The 18,242-nt window shown below is 52.7% G+C and overlaps 1 protein-coding gene across 1 annotated transcript in view; it reads right to left on the reverse strand.

Moving 5' to 3' along the window:
* Positions 1-9,924: 9,924 nt before the first annotated feature.
* The window catches only part of LOC143982171 (rho GTPase-activating protein 11A-like), a 90,273-nt gene continuing 81,955 nt past the window's right edge, over positions 9,925-18,242 (reverse strand). The window contains exon 13 of the mRNA XM_077480660.1: positions 9,925-12,392. Coding sequence (XP_077336786.1) covers positions 11,473-12,392 — 920 coding nt within the window. The 3' untranslated portion in view covers positions 9,925-11,472. The remainder of the gene's footprint in view (positions 12,393-18,242) is intronic.

The raw sequence follows: 18,242 nt of genomic DNA on the forward strand, positions 1-18,242 counted from the left end.
CAGCACAGGGATGGTGGGAGCCCCTCATAATAAGAACCCCCAGGAGGAAGTCAGCACAGCACAGGGATGGTGGGAGCCCCTCATAATAAGAACACCCAGGAGGAAGTCAGCACAGCACAGGGATGGTGGGAACCCCTCATAATAAGCAGCCCCAGTAGAAATATGACACCGCTCAACCTCTTCAAAGAGGAGGGTAGGGGCATATAGTACGGTGTGCTTTTTTGGGTCAGGGAAGTGAGCCAAATGAATTAAGAAGGTCTGTGTGCTTGATTCCAAAAATTGTTTATAGACATATACATGGTCTACTGATCACATGTGTTGAATTCCTCCGAGATCCATGCCTCATTCATTTTTAGAAATGTGAGGTAGTTAACACTGTCGTGAGCTAGGCGAGTACGCTTATCGGTCACAATCCCCCCTGCTGCGCTGAACGTCCTTTCGGACAGGACACTGGATGAGGGGCAAGCCAACAGTTCGATTGCAAATTGGGCAAGCTCTGGCCAGAGGTCAAGCCTGCCCACCCAGTAGTCTAGGGGTTCATCACTCCTCAGAGCGTCCACATCGGCCGTTAACCCAATGTAGTCGGACACCTGACGGTCTAGGCGTTCCCTGATGCTGGATCCGGATGACACCTGTCGATGGGTCGGCTGAAAGAATGACCTCATATCCGAAGTCACCAACACATCTTCAAACCGGCCTCTTCTTGCAGGCGCTGTTGGATTGGTACCCGCAAATCCTTCTCTGGGAGTGGGAATTGCTCCTCTGCCAGCGCACGCAAAAGCAGAATGCAGCATTTCTCGAAGCAAGGCCTGGAAGTGCTGCATTCTGACAGCCCTCTGCGACGGCTGTAACATTTCCGCCATTTTGTGTTTGTACCGGGGATCTAAGTACGTTGCCACCCAGTACTGGTCCTTGACCCTCATGCTTTTTATACGGGGGTCCCTATTAAAACACTGGAGCATGAAGGCCCCCATTTGCACTCAAGCGGAAGGTATGTGGTGGTGGTGGTGTTGTTGGTGGTAGTGTCTTTGGGGGTGCACATAGCAGAGAGTGAAGAAGAGGGTGCAGATCGAGAGGATGAGGAGGGTGCAGAAGAATAAGGCTGAGTGAGCCACTCAACCAAGTCTGGTGCGTCCTTTAAAGTAATTGAACGCACCTTCTGCAACTTCCCACTTTGGCTCAAGGCTGTTGCTCCTGCCCTACCCCTACCACCCCTGCGGAAGGGCCTGCCTCTTCCTCTGCCTGTCATTTTTTAAATCACCCTGTGACAAAACTCTTAGTCCCTATACCGCTGAAGGACTGCTGCAGTATAGGGCAGCGGTCAGCAGTAGTGCACGTCAACCCTATGTATTGTGGACCGATAGCGGTCCTTACAGAACAGCAGACTGTACTGCACTCAGGCCTATGTACCGTAGCACCCTATACCAAGTTACCAGTCCTTATAAGAACTTTTGTGGACCAAGCAGGTTGTGTGTTAGTGATTAGCAGACTGTACGTCAGTCCCTATACCAATGAAGGACTGCTGCAGTATAGGGCAGCGGTCAGCAGTAGTGCACGTCAACCCTATGTATTGTGGACCGATAGCGGTCCTTACAGAACAGCAGACTGTACTGCACTCAGGCCTATGTACCGTAGCACCCTATACCAAGTTACCAGTCCTTATAAAAACTTTTGTGGACCAAGCAGGTTGTGTGTTAGTGATTAGCAGACTGTACGTCAGTCCCTATACCAATGAAGGACTGCTGCAGTATAGGGCAGCGGTCAGCAGTAGTGCACGTCAACCCTATGTATTGTGGACCGATAGCGGTCCTTACAGAACAGCAGACTGTACTGCACTCAGGCCTATGTACCGTAGCACCCTATACCAAGTTACCAGTCCTTATAAAAACTTTTGTGGACCAAGCAGGTTGTGTGTTAGTGATTAGCAGACTGTACGTCAGTCCCTATACCAATGAAGGACTGCTGCAGTATAGGGCAGCGGTCAGCAGTAGTGCACGGCAACCCTATGTATTGTGGACCGATAGCGGTCCTTACAGAACAGCAGACTGTAACGCACTCAGGCCTATGTACCGTAGCACCCTATACCAAGTTACCAGTCCTTATAAGAACTTTTGTGGACCAAGCAGGTTGTGTGTTAGTGATTAGCAGACTGTACGTCAGTCCCTATACCAATGAAGGACTGCTGCAGTATAGGGCAGCGGTCAGCAGTAGTGCACGTCAACCCTATGTATTGTGGACCGATAGCGGTCCTTACAGAACAGCAGACTGTACTGCACTCAGGCCTATGTACCGTAGCACCCTATACCAAGTTACCAGTCCTTATAAAAACTTTTGTGGACCAAGCAGGTTGTGTGTTAGTGATTAGCAGACTGTACGTCAGTCCCTATACCAATGAAGGACTGCTGCAGTATAGGGCAGCGGTCAGCAGTAGTGCACGTCAACCCTATGTATTGTGGACCGATAGCGGTCCTTACAGAACAGCAGACTGTACTGCACTCAGGCCTATGTACCGTAGCACCCTATACCAAGTTACCAGTCCTTATAAAAACTTTTGTGGACCAAGCAGGTTGTGTGTTAGTGATTAGCAGACTGTACGTCAGTCCCTATACCAATGAAGGACTGCTGCAGTATAGGGCAGCGGTCAGCAGTAGTGCACGGCAACCCTATGTATTGTGGACCGATAGCGGTCCTTACAGAACAGCAGACTGTAACGCACTCAGGCCTATGTACCGTAGCACCCTATACCAAGTTACCAGTCCTTATAAGAACTTTTGTGGACCAAGCAGGTTGTGTGTTAGTGTTTAGCAGACTGTGCGTCAGTCCCTATACCGCTGAAGGACTGCTGCAGTATAGGGCAGCGGTCAGCAGTAGTGCACGGCAACCCTATGTATTGTGGACCGATAGCGGTCCTTACAGAACAGCAGACTGTAACGCACTCAGGCCTATGTACCGTAGCACCCTATACCAAGTTACCAGTCCTTATAAGAACTTTTGTGGACCAAGCAGGTTGTGTGTTAGTGATTAGCAGACTGTACGTCAGTCCCTATACCAATGAAGGACTGCTGCAGTATAGGGCAGCGGTCAGCAGTAGTGCACGTCAACCCTATGTATTGTGGACCGATAGCGGTCCTTACAGAACAGCAGACTGTACTGCACTCAGGCCTATGTACCGTAGCACCCTATACCAAGTTACCAGTCCTTATAAAAACTTTTGTGGACCAAGCAGGTTGTGTGTTAGTGATTAGCAGACTGTACGTCAGTCCCTATACCAATGAAGGACTGCTGCAGTATAGGGCAGCGGTCAGCAGTAGTGCACGTCAACCCTATGTATTGTGGACCGATAGCGGTCCTTACAGAACAGCAGACTGTACTGCACTCAGGCCTATGTACCGTAGCACCCTATACCAAGTTACCAGTCCTTATAAAAACTTTTGTGGACCAAGCAGGTTGTGTGTTAGTGATTAGCAGACTGTACGTCAGTCCCTATACCAATGAAGGACTGCTGCAGTATAGGGCAGCGGTCAGCAGTAGTGCACGGCAACCCTATGTATTGTGGACCGATAGCGGTCCTTACAGAACAGCAGACTGTAACGCACTCAGGCCTATGTACCGTAGCACCCTATACCAAGTTACCAGTCCTTATAAGAACTTTTGTGGACCAAGCAGGTTGTGTGTTAGTGTTTAGCAGACTGTGCGTCAGTCCCTATACCGCTGAAGGACTGCTGCAGTATAGGGCAGCGGTCAGCAGTAGTGCACGGCAACCCTATGTATTGTGGACCGATAGCGGTCCTTACAGAACAGCAGACTGTAACGCACTCAGGCCTATGTACCGTAGCACCCTATACCAAGTTACCAGTCCTTATAAGAACTTTTGTGGACCAAGCAGGTTGTGTGTTAGTGATTAGCAGACTGTACGTCAGTCCCTATACCAATGAAGGACTGCTGCAGTATAGGGCAGCGGTCAGCAGTAGTGCACGGCAACCCTATGTATTGTGGACCGATAGCGGTCCTTACAGAACAGCAGACTGTAACGCACTCAGGCCTATGTACCGTAGCACCCTATACCAAGTTACCAGTCCTTATAAGAACTTTTGTGGACCAAGCAGGTTGTGTGTTAGTGATTAGCAGACTGTACGTCAGTCCCTATACCAATGAAGGACTGCTGCAGTATAGGGCAGCGGTCAGCAGTAGTGCACGGCAACCCTATGTATTGTGGACCGATAGCGGTCCTTACAGAACAGCAGACTGTAACGCACTCAGGCCTATGTACCGTAGCACCCTATACCAAGTTACCAGTCCTTATAAGAACTTTTGTGGACCAAGCAGGTTGTGTGTTAGTGATTAGCAGACTGTACGTCAGTCCCTATACCAATGAAGGACTGCTGCAGTATAGGGCAGCGGTCAGCAGTAGTGCACGGCAACCCTATGTATTGTGGACCGATAGCGGTCCTTACAGAACAGCAGACTGTAACGCACTCAGGCCTATGTACCGTAGCACCCTATACCAAGTTACCAGTCCTTATAAGAACTTTTGTGGACCAAGCAGGTTGTGTGTTAGTGATTAGCAGACTGTACGTCAGTCCCTATACCAATGAAGGACTGCTGCAGTATAGGGCAGCGGTCAGCAGTAGTGCACGGCAACCCTATGTATTGTGGACCGATAGCGGTCCTTACAGAACAGCAGACTGTAACGCACTCAGGCCTATGTACCGTAGCACCCTATACCAAGTTACCAGTCCTTATAAGAACTTTTGTGGACCAAGCAGGTTGTGTATTAGTGTTTAGCAGACTGTGCGTCAGTCCCTATACCGCTGAAGGACTGCTGCAGTATAGGGCAGCGGTCAGCAGTAGTGCACGGCAACCCTATGTATTGTGGACCGATAGCAGTCCTTACAGAACAGCAGACTGTACTGCACTCAGGCCTATGTACCGTAGCACCCTATACCAAGTTACCAGTCCTTATAAGAACTTTTGTGGACCAAGCAGGTTGTGTGTTAGTGTTTAGCAGACTGTGCGTCAGTCCCTATACCGCTGAAGGACTGCTGCAGTATAGGGCAGCGGTCAGCAGTAGTGCACGTCAACCCTATGTATTGTGGACCGATAGCGGTCCTTACAGAACAGCAGACTGTAACGCACTCAGGCCTATGTACCGTAGCACCCTATACCAAGTTACCAGTCCTTATAAGAACTTTTGTGGACCAAGCAGGTTGTGTATTAGTGTTTAGCAGACTGTGCGTCAGTCCCTATACCGCTGAAGGACTGCTGCAGTATAGGGCAGCGGTCAGCAGTAGTGCACGGCAACCCTATCTATTGTGGACCGATAGCGGTCCTTACAGAACAGCAGACTGTACCGCACCCAAGCCTATGTACCGTAGCACCCTAGACAGACCAAGTTACCAGTCCTTATAAGAACTTTTGTGGAACAAGTGAGTTGTGAATGATTAGCAGACTGCAGCAGAAGGGCAGCAGTCAAGTATAATATTCTTTCTATATTTGGAAGAAAGAATATTATACGTGTACAAGCCTATTACCGTACCACTGATACCAGTCCTGAAAAGAACCTTTGTGGAACTAATAGTAACAGCAAGTCTTTAAAATTATCCTCACTGCCTGACACACTGCTTCCTGCCTGTCCCTATACAAATTGGCAAAAAAGAGTAGGCTGGAACGATTAGCTGGAACAGCTCTTTTGTGGACCTGATAGTAACAGCTAATGATGATGATGATGATGATGATGAAGAAAGACTAATCTGGCTGAGCTGTCCCTAAAATAGCAGCATACAGCGCTCTGTCCCTTTATCTAAACTGACAAAAGAAACTCAGGCTGCTGACCTAACACCTATACCAGTCCTGAAAAGAACTTTTGTGTACCAAATAGCTAGCGTTTTCTCTGTCCCTACTCCACACAGGATCCTTTCCCTACAGTGACAGAAGAAAGAATGTAAAATGGCCACCGGATCGGGTGTATTTATAGGTTAGGGGGAATGTCCAAGTGTCCATGAGCTGTCATGTCTCAATTGGTTGTCCTGTAACACATGATAAACGTGTCACGAAAGGTTAAAGTTCTTGTATACATTAAACACGTAAGTCCGCCGGGGCGAACGACGGAAAAAGGCGTTCGAACCCGCGGACGGCGAAAGTCGGAAATTCGCCGCGAAACGACCGCCGGGCGAACCGTTCGGCCATCACTAGTTAGTAGTCATGCGTTAAGGTTAGGGGTTAATATTAAGGTTAGCAGTTAATATTCGGGTTTTTTAGGGTTAGCGGTTAAGGTTAGGGGTCAATAATAAGGTTATGGGTTATTAGAAAAAATCAGGGTTAGGGGTTAATATTCAGGTTAGGGGATAATATTAGGGTTATTAAGGTTAGAGGTTGGGGATTAATATTACGGTTATTTCATTTTTTATTTATTTATTAAAATGTATTTATGTATTCTTGATTCATTTCTTTTTATTATTTATATTTTCCATCTGAGCAAAGAAACACGCAACACAACTTCAGTGGATTTCTATGGAACAAAAAACGCTTTAAAAATGCAGCAATCTGCCTGATTTGAGCTACAAAAAAAAAAAGCTCCAGAACTTTTGTGAGCTTCAGGCTTGATTTTTCTTTTCTCCTCCCCCGTTCGAGCTTTAAGCTACAAAAGCACCGAGGTGTGAATGGGACCACACACTGTACAATTGGATTGAATAATCTCCTCTTAAAGGGGACCAGACACTGCTCCCTCTGACAAATGCAAGAGCCTGCCCGATTGGATACAAAATTACACAATTTTGGTAACTATAAAAGGAGATTGTACAATCAGATTGTATAGTGTATGTCCAGATCCAGCGTTATTAAAACAATGGAATATATGAGGACAAACCTAAAATAGGACTAAAAAAAAAAAAAAAAAAAAATTACAAACAAGCAGGATTTTTATTGAAGAGGCATACTGTCTCTTCAGCCCCATTCCCATTCGAGCACAGAAAACGCTTTCCAACTGGTGTTTTTATTATTATTATTTTTTGCGTGTTTTTCACGCATTACAGCATATCACACCTAGACACCACAGACACCCCAAGGTAGTTGCAGAACCTTTTCGGTCGCGGAGCATAGGGGCATTTTTGGCCATTTGTAGTGCATTGTTGTACGGCAAAACAAATGCTCACTTTTCGCACTTGGGGTGCCATTATCAGTTTATGAAAAAGCTTAGCAAAATGCACAATTGTGAGTTTTGTCGCATGTTTAGGAGATGCACAGGGGTGAATGCAGTCATCTGCATTATAGAACTCTGACCCGCCTTTCTGCACTGTACGTTAAGCTGCACACGCACAGCTCAGTGTACAATTCTGGCAGTGCCAAGATGAATGAACTTCTGCACATGTGCTGGAGTGATGTCATCTCAGCCCAGCCAATGAAAACAGATCGATACCTGGAAGCTCCAGGACACCACAGCACTGGAAGAAGGCAAGTATACAGTAGGTACCCCTAAACAATCCATGTAAGGGGTATGAAATCAGACAGGCCGCTGCACTACACAGTTGATGATCGATCTAAGGGAGATTATACAATCAGGCTGTATAGTATATGGTCAAGCCTTAAATTGGCCATACACTATACAATCTTATCATATTAGCAAAACTATGTATTATGAGGACAAATTTAAACAATCCATTCTATTTGTTCTCAAATTAGACAGGCCACCCCCTGATCAGTGTATGGCCAGCTTTAACCACCTGCCACCTACCCACCTGCCCCCGTGGGGATGTGCAGCACGGCAGCCGCGCTGTGCTGCTAGGATGTGGCATGATCATGATCCGTGTAAAGAGCCGCAAGTCTTTAACCATGTGATTGGCTGTGACCAATCACAGCCGGTCACATGTAAACACGGAGATGCCGGTAATCGGCGCTCCTCACCTCATACTGACCGAGTGAGAGGAGAGGAAAGCCGATCAGTGGCATCTCCTCACAGAGGACATCTAATCAGTGCCCTGATTACAATTAAGTGCCCACTACAGCCAGCAATCAGTGCCAACCACTGCCCACAATTGGCACCAATCAGTGCCCACAAGTGCCAGCAATCAGTGGCCAGTCAGTGCTGGCTATCACTGCTGCCCATTAATGCCACCTATCCGTGCCCAGTGTTGCCTATCTGTGCCCAGTGCCACCTATCAGTGCGATATAATAATGCCTCATCAGTGCCCGTCAGTGAAGGAGAAAAATTACTTATTTACAAAATTTACTGACAAACTTTTTCCCAAAATTTTTGGTCTTTGTTTTTTCCTAAAAAAAACAAAAACACCCAGGAGTGATTAAATACCAACAAAAGAAAGCTCTATTTGTGTGAAGAAAATAACAATTTCACATGGTTACAGTGTAGTATGACTGCGCAATTTTCATTCAAAGTGTGACAGCGCTGAAAGCTGAAAACTGGCCTGGGCAGGAAGGGGGTGAAAGTGCCCAGTATTGAGGTGGTTAAACAATTCATTCAATTTGTATCAAATCAGGCAGACCCTGGCATTACATCGTGGATGATTGATCTAAAAGATTGTGTATGGCCAGCTTTAGGTTCACCATATTTGTTACACTCTTTGTAGGATTAACTTTTGATTTACCAAAACATTGTAATATTATGTGCACCTACCTAAACTATCCAACCCATTTGTATGGAGTAAGGTAGGCCATTACATGACATAGGTGTTGGTGGATCTAAGAAGGAGATTGTACAATGAGATTGTTTTGTGTATTGTCAACCACACACTGCCTGTGAGGAGCAAGACAAAGTAATGGTGTGCAGAAACCAAACGCAGTCAAATTATAGCTTCTGCCAGCATATAAATATACAAAAAAAATATTTTAATGGCTGCTGTAGTTTAGTACACTTTATCAAGGCTCTACGTCTTACTAAGAGAAACGTTTACCAGGAGAAATATGTTGGCTGCTATTTCTGATCTCAGCTTCTGAAAATACCAGTTGCCTGGCTGTCATTCTGATCCGGCATTCTGACCCAACATATGAGAGTACATACACATATCAGGCACTAGGTCTCCAGTTAGTTACTTGTACCTAACATTTGTCAGAGTCATAGAGGTTACAAGACGAGGAAAAATAAAGGCTTGCCTTTTCTGATCCTCCTCCTAAAAATGCTGGATTCCTGGCTGCCTTAAATGTTGATTCAAGGGTTTCATGGAACTGTAGAGTTCCTCCAGAAGCTGCCAGGGGTTCTTTTGAGTAATAAGCAATTTTTGCCTCTGAAAATTGAAAACAATGACACTAATCACTAATAATGTTTAACTATCATGAAGGGGGCCTTCTTCCCACTGACCCCCAACCTAAGGGGCATACTTCCCACCGAGCACCAATGTATGGGGGCAGTCTTCCCACCGAGCACCAATGTATGGGGGCAGTCTTCCCACCGAGCACCAATGTATGGGGGCAGTCTTCCCACCGAGCACCAATGTATGGGGGCAGTCTTCCCACCGAGCACCAATGTATGGGGGCAGTCTTCCCACCGAGCACCAATGTATGGGGGCAGTCTTCCCACCGAGCACCAATGTATGGGGGCAGTCTTCCCACCGAGCACCAATGTATGGGGGCAGTCTTCCCACCGAGCACCAATGTATGGGGGCAGTCTTCCCACCGAGCACCAATATGGGGGCAGTCTTCCCACCGAGCACCAACATTCTTCCCTCTGACCACCAAGATATTTTGAGTTCCTCCATTTTGGAAAGATTGGGAAAAGTTTTTTCTAACACTTCCCGACTGTATCCTAAACTTAAAAAAAAAAAAATTTGGGATGGGGTTCGATTTTCAGATCTCAAAAGGGTACTTCTAAAAAAAAAAAAAAAAAAAGGATTGTTATAAAAATGAATTCATATGTTAAAAAGAAAAAAAAAAAAAAAAAAAAAGAAGGAAGAACAAAAGGAAATATTTATTGTTCGTTGATCACATTGAAAGTATTAGCAAAACCGCACAGTAGTTAAAATCCATAAGATTTAAAAAACACAAATATGAAAGACATTTAAAACAAACTGAAAACAGATTTAACACCACAAAACGATACACACTTTATAAACTTCCTAACTTAAAACTTACACATTCAAAGCAAAACTGGTCGCTCACAATTTGGGAATGCAGGAGTATCACCCGTGGCCTTAAAGTGGAGCGGTTAATGCACCTTGTTTGGGTTTAGCATAAAAATGCTATACCTTGGTAACCAATCACAACCAAGCTTTCAAAAATGAATGCTAGGGAATGCGGGTATTCAACTGATTGTTATGGGTTACAACAAATCACAGATTTTTTTTTTGTGTGTGCGCTATAGTATCAATTTAACACCTAATTGTTTCAGTTGCATGAAAGGGTACTTGTCTTTGAAAATTTCAGTTAGCTTTTAGCTAGTATAATGCAATGCGAGATCGTGCAAGCCTCATGCTACTTCCTTTTTAAATTGTTAATTATTATTATAAATCTTGAATTTAATTGCTTAAAACTAAGCTTATACCTGAAGGTTTGCTAGGGAATCAGACAATCATTGAGGTAGTTGGCACTACTACAGCCATGATAGCCATGATCTTCCAGGTCCTGTGCCGAGTGGCTCCCCCTCTGTATGCTGACCCCAGGGGGTAGTCCAACAAGAGTAAATACAGTTCGAGGTGTGTGTGCACAATGCTGATATATCACGTCCAAGGAGTAGTATGAATTGTGAGTAAGCGCCAAGTGTGAAACGCATCAACATCTCGTCTCCTTTGTGCTGTGATGTTTATATTTTGCACCTTTTGACATTCACCAATAAAGAAGCCAACATCCTCATGGAGTGTGTGGCCATCTACTCTTCTTATTCCTGACCATAGGGGGTGGCTCGCTTGGCACTGCCCCAACTGGCAGATTGGACAAGGTAGAGATTGGACAAGGTGAAGAGGAGGGGCAGTGACATCACAATCAGAGAATGCCTTGTATTCAATGGAAAACATACAAGACAATCTGTGGATGGTGACACAAGACCGTAGGATTCCAGCAATCACTGTAGTAGCACTGGCTACAGCTTCCCCGGTAGATCCTCAGGTATGAGCTATGAATCATTGCATTGATCCAAGTTGGGCCAATGTAAGTACAAAAACATCATAGCTTTAATGGAACGTCTGTGTAACAACTTATTGGCTGCGCTGAACAAACTGTTTTTAAAACACATTACCATCTATATTGACTACTAGATTTTTTTTTTAAATCACAATAAATATATATCCTAGAAATACCACTGAAAAGATGAAATATGAACTCTGTAGCTTACTAATGTGAGAAGTTAAAGCTAAAAGCTGCAAATTGTTTCAAAAATATTTGCAGTGCCCAGCCTGGCTACAAGGATGGAACACCTGATTAAGCTACCATTGCAGCTATACCTTAAAGAAGTGTAGTGATGTACTCAGTCATGCCGGGGAATCCATGGCAAGATATCCAACCAGTGACCTCAGAGTATACCAACCACTATTTTTATTGACCTTGTAGATCCGCAGTGTCACTTATAGGTTCTAGTCTAGAACCAATCAGTGAACATTTTGGAGAACTGTAATATTGTCTTTCCTCCTCAACCATGTCCTTGAAAATGAAAGCTTCCTTATCTAGATTCAGAAGCTCCTCTGAGAACTGCCTTTCGGTATCAATTGGGTCATCTTCGAGGGACACTTGGCGCCTCGCCTCCAGGCTACGCTGGCCCCAGTTGCTCAGAGTAATATTTTTACGGCTAACAAAGACTTGTCGGTTCCGTGCATTTAGAAGTTTGGAGTTGCCACTGCCAATATCATCTGATATTTTAAATCCAATCTGGTCTCCATTTGTCCTCAGACCACTTTCCTGACTCATTGAGCGCCCAAATCGTCTTGCCCCTTTACGCCTGATGGTGTGGGTGGCCAGCTTTTCCCAGTCATTTTGCTGAGGATCCAGATCTGGAATGCTAGATGTCCAAGGAAAGCTAAGGACCAATTTTCTTACACTTCGGTACTGGGACATGTGACCATTAGACCTTCTGAAGGTCTGAGAAGAGCCCAGTTCATCCAGAGACACCTGACTGACTTGAGGATCACCTGTGTTTAAACAGTCTTTCAAAGGGTTGCTGTCAAACACCTGCATGTATGCATTTCCTGCAGAGAAATTCAGCCCATCATCTTGGCTTCGGCTTTCCTTAGTCATAGTCAAACTGGTCTCAAGGAATGTTTCTTGATCTCCATCAGCTTGAACACATTCACCCACCTTCTCTGGCATGCTTAGTGAACGACGTAATTTTCTGCGTTTCTTCCCTGAACTTGCTGCATCCAACTCATTGCCAAGGGCCAGCGACTTTAAGGAAGGAGAGGACCTCAGTGAAGGAGATGTTGGAGGTTCAAGAGAGGAACCCTCGTTGCCTGGGGTATCAACTGGAACAATTGAAAGGAAAAAAAAAGAAAATTAAAAAAAAAAAAAAAAAAAAGTGCATCAGAAGCCAGATTTTGTTTTTGATTTGCATAAAGTAAGTGGCAAAGTTAAGCTTCTGCCTTATCCTCAGTCTTGAAAGGTGCCTCTCTTGCACTAAAATGGCACTCACAATGTGCTTCAGAAGTACCGGCAAATCAGAGCCTGTCTCGTTTCCTTGCTGCAGGATGCCCATCATCCTCTAGCTCTTTCCTTCCCAGTCTTATTGTGCTTGGCCTGCCTCTTTCATTGAATTCAGGTCTTTCAATCAAGTAGGCTCCATATCACACGTGGGCATTATCTAGGGTGGTCTGCTTGCAAATGCAGCCTACTTAGGAACTTTAGGGGGGGGGAGAGGGGGGGAGAGAGAGAGAGCGCGAGAGGGGGGGGAGAGAGAGCGCGAGAGGGGGGGAGAGAGAGAGCGCGAGGGGGGGGAGAGAGAGAGCGCGAGGGGGGGAGAGAGAGAGCGCGAGGGGGGGGGAGAGAGAGAGCGCGAGAAGGGGGGAGAGAGAGCGCGAGAGGGGGGGAAGAGAGAGCGCGAGAGGGGGGGAGAGAGAGCGCGAGAGGGGGGGGGGAGAGAGAGCGCGAGAGGGGGGGAGAGAGAGCGCGAGAGGGGGGGGAGAGAGCGCGCGAGAGGGGGGGAGAGAGCGCGCGAGAGGGGGGAGAGAGGGGGGGGAGAGAGCGCGAGAGGGGGGGAGAGAGCGCGAGAGGGGGGGGAGAGAGCGCGAGAGGGGGGGGAGAGAGCGCGAGAGGGGGGGAGAGAGCGCGAGAGGGAGAGCGCGAGAGGGGGGAAAGAGGGAGAGCGCGAGAGGGAGAGCGCGAGAGGGGGGAAAGAGGGAGAGCGCGAGAGGGAGAGCGCGAGAGGGAGAGCGCGAGAGGGGGGAAAGAGGGAGAGCGCGAGAGGGAGAGCGCGAGAGGGGGGAAAGAGGGAGAGCGCGAGAGGGAGAGCGCGAGAGGGGGGAAAGAGAGAGAGCGCGAGAGAGAGAGAGCGCGAGAGAGAGAGCGCGAGAGAGAGAGAGCGCGAGAGAGAGAGCGCGAGAGAGAGAGCGCGAGAGAGAGAGCGCGAGAGAGAGAGCGCGAGAGAGAGAGCGCGAGAGAGAGAGCGCGAGAGAGAGAGCGCGAGAGAGAGAGCGCGAGAGAGAGAGCGCGAGAGGGGGGGAAAGAGAGAGAGCGCGAGAGGGGGGGAAAGAGAGAGAGCGCGAGAGGGGGGGAAAGAGAGAGAGCGCGAGAGGGGGGGAAAGAGAGAGAGCGCGAGAGGGGGGGAAAGAGAGAGAGCGCGAGAGGGGGGGAAAGAGAGAGAGCGCGAGAGGGGGGGAAAGAGAGAGAGCGCGAGAGGGGGGGAAAGAGAGAGAGCGCGAGAGGGGGGGGGGGGAAGAGAGAGAGCGCGAGAGGGGGGGGGGGAAAGAGAGAGAGCGCGAGAGGGGGGGGGGAGGAAGAGAGAGAGCGCGAGAGGGGGGGGGGAAGAGAGAGAGCGCGAGAGGGGGGGGGGGGGAAAGAGAGAGAGCGCGAGAGGGGGGGGGGAAAGAGAGAGAGCGCGAGAGGGGGGGGGAAAGAGAGAGAGCGCGAGAGGGGGGGGGGGAAAGAGAGAGAGCGCGAGAGGGGGGGAGAAAGAGAGAGAGCGCGAGAGGGGGGAGAGAGCGCGAGAGGGGGGGGAGAGAGCGCGAGAGGGGGGGGAGAGAGCGCGAGAGGGGGGGGGAGAGAGCGCGAGAGGGGGGGGGGGGAGAGAGCGCGAGAGGGGGGAAAGAGGGAGAGCGCGAGAGGGGGGGGGAGAGAGCGCGAGAGGGGGGAAAGAGGGAGAGCGCGAGAGGGGGGGAGAGAGCGCGAGAGGGGGGAAAGAGGGAGAGCGCGAGAGGGAGAGCGCGAGAGGGGGGAAAGAGGGAGAGCGCGAGAGGGAGAGCGCGAGAGGGGGGAAAGAGGGAGAGCGCGAGAGGGAGAGCGCGAGAGGGGGGAAAGAGGGAGAGCGCGAGAGGGAGAGCGCGAGAGGGGGGAAAGAGGGAGAGCGCGAGAGGGAGAGCGCGAGAGGGGGGAAAGAGGGAGAGCGCGAGAGGGAGAGCGCGAGAGGGGGGAAAGAGGGAGAGCGCGAGAGGGAGAGCGCGAGAGGGGGGAAAGAGGGAGAGCGCGAGAGAGAGAGCGCGAGAGAGAGAGCGCGAGAGAGAGAGCGCGAGAGAGAGAGCGCGAGAGAGAGAGCGCGAGAGAGAGAGCGCGAGAGAGAGAGCGCGAGAGAGAGAGCGCGAGAGAGAGAGCGCGAGAGAGAGCGCGAGAGAGAGCGCGAGAGAGAGCGCGAGAGAGAGCGCGAGAGAGAGCGCGAGAGAGAGCGCGAGAGAGAGCGCGAGAGAGAGCGCGAGAGAGAGCGCGAGAGAGAGCGCGAGAGAGAGCGCGAGAGAGAGCGCGAGAGAGAGAGAGCGCGAGAGGGGGGAAAGAGAGAGAGCGCGAGAGGGGGGGAAAGAGAGAGAGCGCGAGAGGGGGGGAAAGAGAGAGAGCGCGAGAGGGGGGGAAAGAGAGAGAGCGCGAGAGGGGGGGAAAGAGAGAGCGCGAGAGGGGGGAAAGAGAGAGCGCGAGGGGGGGAGAGAGAGAGCGCGAGGGGGGGAGAGAGAGAGCGCGAGGGGGGGAGAGAGAGAGCGCGAGGGGGGGGGGAGAGAGAGCGCGAGAAGGGGGGGAGAGAGAGCGCGAGAGGGGGGGAGAGAGCGCGAGAGGGGGGGGAGAGAGAGCGCGAGAGGGGGGGAGAGAGAGCGCGAGAGGGGGGGAGAGAGAGCGCGAGAGGGGGGGAGAGAGAGCGCGAGAGGGGGGAGAGAGCGCGCGAGAGGGGGGAGAGAGGGGGGAGAGAGCGCGCGAGAGGGGGAGAGAGGGGGGGGAGAGAGCGCGAGAGGGGGGGGGAGAGAGCGCGAGAGGGGGGAAAGAGGGAGAGCGCGAGAGGGAGAGCGCGAGAGGGGGGAAAGAGGGAGAGCGCGAGAGGGAGAGCGCGAGAGGGAGAGCGCGAGAGGGAGAGCGCGAGAGGGAGAGCGCGAGAGGGGGGAAAGAGGGAGAGCGCGAGAGAGAGAGCGCGAGAGAGAGAGCGCGAGAGAGAGAGCGCGAGAGAGAGAGCGCGAGAGAGAGAGCGCGAGAGAGAGAGCGCGAGAGAGAGAGCGCGAGAGGGGGGGAGAGAGAGAGAGCGCGAGAGGGGGGGAAGAGAGAGAGCGCGAGAGGGGGGGAAAGAGAGAGAGCGCGAGAGGGGGGGAAAGAGAGAGAGCGCGAGAGGGGGGGAAAGAGAGAGAGCGCGAGAGGGGGGGAAAGAGAGAGAGCGCGAGAGGGGGGGAAAGAGAGAGAGCGCGAGAGGGGGGGAAAGAGAGAGAGCGCGAGAGGGGGGGAAAGAGAGAGAGCGCGAGAGGGGGGGAAAGAGAGAGAGCGCGAGAGGGGGGGAAAGAGAGAGAGCGCGAGAGGGGGGAAAGAGAGAGAGCGCGAGAGGGGGGGAAAGAGAGAGAGCGCGAGAGGGGGGGAAAGAGAGAGAGCGCGAGAGGGGGGGAGAGAGAGAGCGCGAGGGGGGGGGAGAGAGAGAGCGCGAGGGGGGGGAGAGAGAGCGCGAGGGGGGGGGAGAGAGAGCGCGAGAAGGGGGGGAGAGAGAGCGCGAGAGGGGGGGAGAGAGAGCGCGAGAGGGGGGAGAGAGAGCGCGAGAGGGGGGGGAGAGAGAGCGCGAGAGGGGGGGAGAGAGAGCGCGAGAGGGGGGGAGAGAGAGCGCGAGAGGGGGGGGAGAGAGAGCGCGAGAGGGGGGGAGAGAGCGCGCGAGAGGGGGAGAGAGGGGGGGGAGAGAGCGCGAGAGGGGGGGGAGAGAGCGCGAGAGGGGGGGAGAGAGAGGGAGAGAGAGTGCGAGAGGGGGGAGAGAGAGCGCGAGAGGGGGGAGAGAGAGGGAGAGAGAGCGCGAGAGGGGGGGGGGAGAGAGCGCGAGAGGGGGGGGGGAGAGAGCGCGAGAGGGGGGGGGGAGAGAGCGCGAGAGGGGGGGGAGAGAGCGCGCGCAAGAGGGGGGGAGGAGAGAGCGCGAGAGGGGGGGGAGAGAGCGCGAGAGGGGGGGGGGAGAGAGCGCGAGAGGGGGGGGGGGAGAGAGCGCGAGAGGGGGGGGGGGAGAGAGCGCGAGAGGGGGGGGAGAGAGCGCGAGAGGGGGGGGGGAGAGAGCGCGAGAGGGGGGGGGGAGAGAGCGCGAGAGGGGGGGGGAGAGAGCGCGAGAGGGGGGGGGAGAGAGCGCGAGAGGGGGGGGGAGAGAGCGCGAGAGAGGGGGGGAGAGAGAGGGAGAGAGAGTGCGAGAGGGGGGGAGAGAGAGAGCGCGAGAGGGGGGGAGAGAGAGAGCGCGAGAGGGGGGGGAGAGAGAGGGCGAGAGAGGGCGAGAGAGGGCGAGAGAGGGCGAGAGAGGGCGAGAGAGGGCGAGAGAGGGCGAGAGGGGGGAGAGGGGGGGAGAGGGGGGGAGAGAGAGCGCGAGAGGGGGGGAGAGAGAGCGCGAGAGGGGGGGAGAGAGAGCGAGAGAGGGGGGGAGAGAGCCAGAGAGAAAGCGAGAGAGGGCGAGAGAGGGCGAGAGAGGGCGAGCGAGCGCGAGAGAGCGAGAGAGGGAGAGCGAGCGCGAGAGAGGGAGAGAGAGCGCGAGAGAGGGAGAGAGAGCGCGAGAGAGCGAGAGAGAGCGCGAGAGAGCGAGAGAGAGCGCGAGAGAGCGCGAGAGAGAGCGCGAGAGAGAGGGAGAGAGAGCGCGAGAGAGAGGGAGAGAGAGCGCGAGAGAGGGGGGGAGAGAGAGGGAGAGAGAGTGCGAGAGGGGGGGAGAGAGAGAGCGCGAGAGGGGGGGAGAGAGAGAGCGCGAGAGGGGGGGGAGAGAGAGCGCGAGAGGGGGGGGAGAGAGCGCGAGAGGGCGAGAGAGGGCGAGAGAGGGGCGAGAGAGGGCGAGAGGGGGGGAGAGAGGGCGAGAGGGGGGGAGAGGGGGGGAGAGAGAGCGCGAGAGGGGGGGAGAGAGAGCGCGAGAGAGGGAGAGAGAGCGCGAGAGAGGGAGAGAGAGCGCGAGAGAGGGAGAGAGAGCGCGAGAGAGGGAGAGAGAGCGCGAGAGAGGGAGAGAGAGCGCGAGAGAGGGAGAGAGAGAGGGAGAGAGAGAGGGGGGAGAGAGGGGGGAGAGAGAGCGAGAGGGGGGAGAGAGAGCGAGAGGGGGGGAGAGAGAGCGAGAGGGGGGAGAGAGAGCGAGAGGGGGGGAGAGAGAGCGAGAGGGGGGGAGAGAGGGGGGGAGAGAGGGGGGGAGAGGGGGGAGAGAGCGCGCGAGAGAGGGAGAGAGAGCGCGAGAGAGGGAGAGAGAGCGAGAGAGGGCGAGAGAGGGCGAGAGAGAGGGAGAGAGGGCGAGAGAGAGGGAGAGAGGGCGAGAGAGAGGGAGAGAGGGCGAGAGAGAGGGCGAGAGAGAGGGCGCGAGAGAGGGCGCGAGAGAGGGCGCGAGAGAGCGCGAGAGAGAGCGCGAGAGAGAGGGAGAGAGAGAGGGAGAGAGAGCGCGAGAGAGAGCGCGAGAGAGCGCGAGAGAGGGAGAGAGAGCGCGAGAGAGGGAGAGAGAGCGCGAGAGAGGGAGAGAGAGAGGGCGAGAGAGCGCGAGAGGGGGAGAGGGGGGAGAGAGGGGGAGAGAGAGAGCGAGAGGGGGGAGAGAGGGGGGGAGAGAGCGCGAGAGGGGGGGAGAGAGAGCGCGAGAGGGGGGGAGAGAGAGAGCGCGAGAGGGGGGGAGAGAGAGAGCGCGAGAGGGGGGGAGAGAGAGAGCGCGAGAGGGGGGAGAGAGAGAGCGCGAGAGGGGGGGAGAGAGAGAGCGCGAGAGGGGGGGAGAGAGAGAGCGCGAGAGG

Source organism: Lithobates pipiens, unplaced genomic scaffold (genome assembly GCF_037356315.1).
Source record: "Lithobates pipiens isolate NorthernLeopardFrog02 unplaced genomic scaffold, aLitPip1_a1.2 Scaffold_1, whole genome shotgun sequence".
NCBI lineage: Eukaryota > Metazoa > Chordata > Amphibia > Anura > Ranidae > Lithobates > Lithobates pipiens.